The sequence below is a fragment of the Drosophila ananassae genome, chromosome XL (assembly GCF_017639315.1).
Source record: "Drosophila ananassae strain 14024-0371.13 chromosome XL, ASM1763931v2, whole genome shotgun sequence".
Lineage (NCBI taxonomy): Eukaryota > Metazoa > Arthropoda > Insecta > Diptera > Drosophilidae > Drosophila > Drosophila ananassae.
Window position 1 is genome coordinate 1,410,773 of NC_057931.1, and position 3,121 is coordinate 1,413,893.

The 3,121-nt window shown below is 54.6% G+C and overlaps 1 protein-coding gene across 1 annotated transcript; it reads right to left on the reverse strand.

Annotated features, from left to right (window-relative positions):
• Positions 1–337: 337 nt before the first annotated feature.
• Positions 338–1,724, reverse strand: LOC6503736. Its single transcript, XM_001963796.4, has one exon. It carries the CDS (start codon positions 1,552–1,554, stop codon positions 400–402), a length of 1,155 nt encoding a protein of 384 aa, XP_001963832.1. The 5' UTR covers positions 1,555–1,724; the 3' UTR covers positions 338–399.
• Positions 1,725–3,121: the final 1,397 nt, after the last annotated feature.

Below are 3,121 nucleotides of genomic sequence, written 5' to 3' on the forward strand. Positions count from 1 at the left end.
TTCTATTCAAGGCAATGCGCACTGCCTTAAAGGCCTTTAAGGACTCCCCACTAGTGCCGCCCCACCAGGGAAGCCTCGAGTGGAAATGTACGGAGGTCTAATGCGATTAAAATGGTCAAGCGATGACCCAGCCCAAGGCCTCTGGATTAAATGGAGGTGTCAACAGTTGGAGCTCACCAGAGATGATTAGTTTCTTTCCATCCAGTTTGAAAGCCATTAAAATTTAATTACAAAATGGGGGATCTTGACTTTTTCTAGTGCACAAAGGGCCAAAGTTTGACTATCGTCTATCGGTGGCGATAGTCTCCTGTAGAACTGCCTTTTTGGCGCCCATCACTCAAGTTTCAAAAACATTAAAGCTTTATTTATTCGGCATGGAGAGATCGCCTGGTGGAATGCTTAGGAGAGATTCGGAAAGTGTTTCACGTCGTCCACCTGGGGCGGAAGTTGGTTCTGGACCTCCCTCGGCTGGGGCAGAGGGAGCTCAGGGAAGTCCGGGGGATCCACCAGCGCGAGGAAGAACTCCCTCTTCTTGCAGTGCTGCCCGATGCTATTAAAGTTGAACTGGATGATGTCGCAGAGGCGCAGATTGCGGCCCGAGCGCTGGAAGGGCGCCGAGGCGCGGAAAGGGGGAAAGAACTCCGCCCGGGGATCCGATCCAGCAGGCTTCGCGGCCACGGGCTTCAGGGTGGCCCTCCACTCGTCCAGGGTGAGGAACATGCTGTCGTCCAGAGGCTCCTCCTGGTGGTGGCTCATGGGCTCCGAGAAGAGGGAGACGTCGCTGTTGGAATTGATCCGCCTGCGGCGCGCCGGCTGCCGACCCCCGTACACCTGGCTGCGGGCGATGGCCTTCTTGTGTTCCTGGATCTCCAGCTTGGGGGAGCCCCAGTTGTGGGCACCGCCTCCGTTGCGCTTGTACACGGCCTTGACGCCGGTGCGGTCGGAGCCGGACTGGCGGTCGTGCAGGCGGGCGCGGCTGGTTCGGTCCAGGTTGGGCCGGTGCCGGAACCCGGATAGGTAGCCCCGGAAGGAGCTGCGACTGGGCTTGCGCTCGGGCGACATCTCCGGCGGCAGGCAGAAGTTGTGCCCCAGGGCGGAGCCTGCCACGCCGTAGTTGCGGTTGAGCTTCTTCGAAGTGGCGTTGGTGGAGATCCTGACGGAGGCGCTCGCGGCGCCAGAACCGAACAGCCTGCGCTCCCGCCTGGGCGAGGGGCTGCTCTTGTCCTGCTTGGAATTGGGGCTGCCGGACTTGGCGGACGGCGTGTTGTCCTTCTTGTGCGATGGCTTGCTCTTCTTCCCGCCCGCCGGGATGTCCTTCTTGGGGCCCAGGTTATCCTTCTTGGAGTCCTTGAGGATAGCCGCAGAGGCGTTCTTACCTTCGAGCTTGGCTTCCAGCTTCCGGCCGGTCTTGGAGCGCTTGGTGGACTGCAGCTGGAGCTGCTGGGCCTGCGCGGCCTTCCTGGCCCTCAGCCGCAGCTCCTTGTTGGACAGAAGGACCTGGGTCTCGTCCTCGAACGAGAGCAGCTGGTAACGATTTCCGCCGTAGGAATACATGCCGATTGATTTCTCAGATTTTCGCTTTTGAAAATTTTTCAGAACGCTTTTCTTAGTTATTTTTTGGAACGAAAAGGGAGCTCTCGTCGCACTAAATGCTTGGGTTGTAATGAAAATTCCCGAGCTGACACCCAGCCCTTCGCCGAGACAGTTCGATATATTTTGTCAAGGGTTCCCCAGATCCGAACAATTGTGTTCCCAGCACACTTTCCAACACCCCCTGGGGAAGCACTTGTTCGGTAGTTGCCAGAAACCCATCCGCTGAACTAATTGTATGCAGTTGGGGCGGTCACATCGCGGACATCACTGGCCCTTCATCACTGGCCCTCCATCACTGGCCGGAGTGGTCACTCTCGTGGCCATCAAGACCCTTGTTCGGGCCATAAGTCATGTGCCTCCTCCGGAGCCCGCTCCTCTCCCGCGGCAGCTCTCCATCTTCGCGAACAAACTTGTGTACTTATGAAAATTAGTTTTTGCCGCTCCGGCTTCAGCTTCAGCTCCTGTTCCTGCTCCTTGCCAGCTTCCATCTTCCATCGGATCCTGCTCCAGCTCAACTCCTATTTTTCATAATTAAAGTGCAAATAAAAAACTAACTGGCGAACAAACAATTGCAATTAAATGTTGTTCTGGGCTGCCCCTGTGATGCTGCTGTTATTGCTTTATGTTTGTACTCGCATTTATTTGCTGTTCCCCATCCCGGGGATGTCCTGCTCCTCCCGACTCCCGACTGCCGGCGCCCAACGCCCATCGCTCCTGTTTGTATTTTTTATTATTTTCTTTCTGCTCGCAGCTTCTGCCGCTGTGCGGGAACATAATTCACTTTTTATTATCTCATATTTTATAGAAACTTCCAGTTTCAGGCGCAAGTTGAGCGGAAGAGCGAGGAGCGGGCTGGTGGGCTGGTGGGTGACTGGATAGTGGCCTGGTGGGGCGGCTGTTCTCGCAGGAGGGGCAGCAAGCCGCCTCCCACACCCTTCGCCCGGCTGTGTCGTTTAATTCATTTAGTTTATGCTTTTAGTGCTTTATTTGCTTAACTGCAGCTTGCAGCTCGCATGTGTGCGTGTGTGCTCAAGTGTGTCTGTGTCTGTGTCTGTGTGTGCGTTTTTGTTGCATAATTGCTGCACCACACTGACGCACGCACTGGATTTCGCAATTACTCCGCTCGACAAACAGCAACAATAACAGAAACCGAAACACGAAGCCGCACATGCGAATTAATCAAAATCAACATAGGGATGTCTGCGCAAAAGTATCGAAAGTCTATCGGCTCAGACCAACTGCCTATCGCTCCTCGCAAAAAAGGACAAAGGAGTAATAATACAGAATAATTATAACAGAGAAATAATCAGAAGCTAATGGCCTAGAAAAGTTTAGGAATATTCTCGATAGCTCTACTTGGCTCCGATTATTCCGATAATTGCTGCCATCTTCAGCTCCCTCCCAGCACCCCCCCCGGGAGGGAACAAAGCCAACCACCTCCCGCCTCCCACCGCCATTGAGGAGCAGCAGCTCGGAAAACCGCAGATGCTGCCATTGACAACGCATCGCTGCACTCTGCATCCTGTTT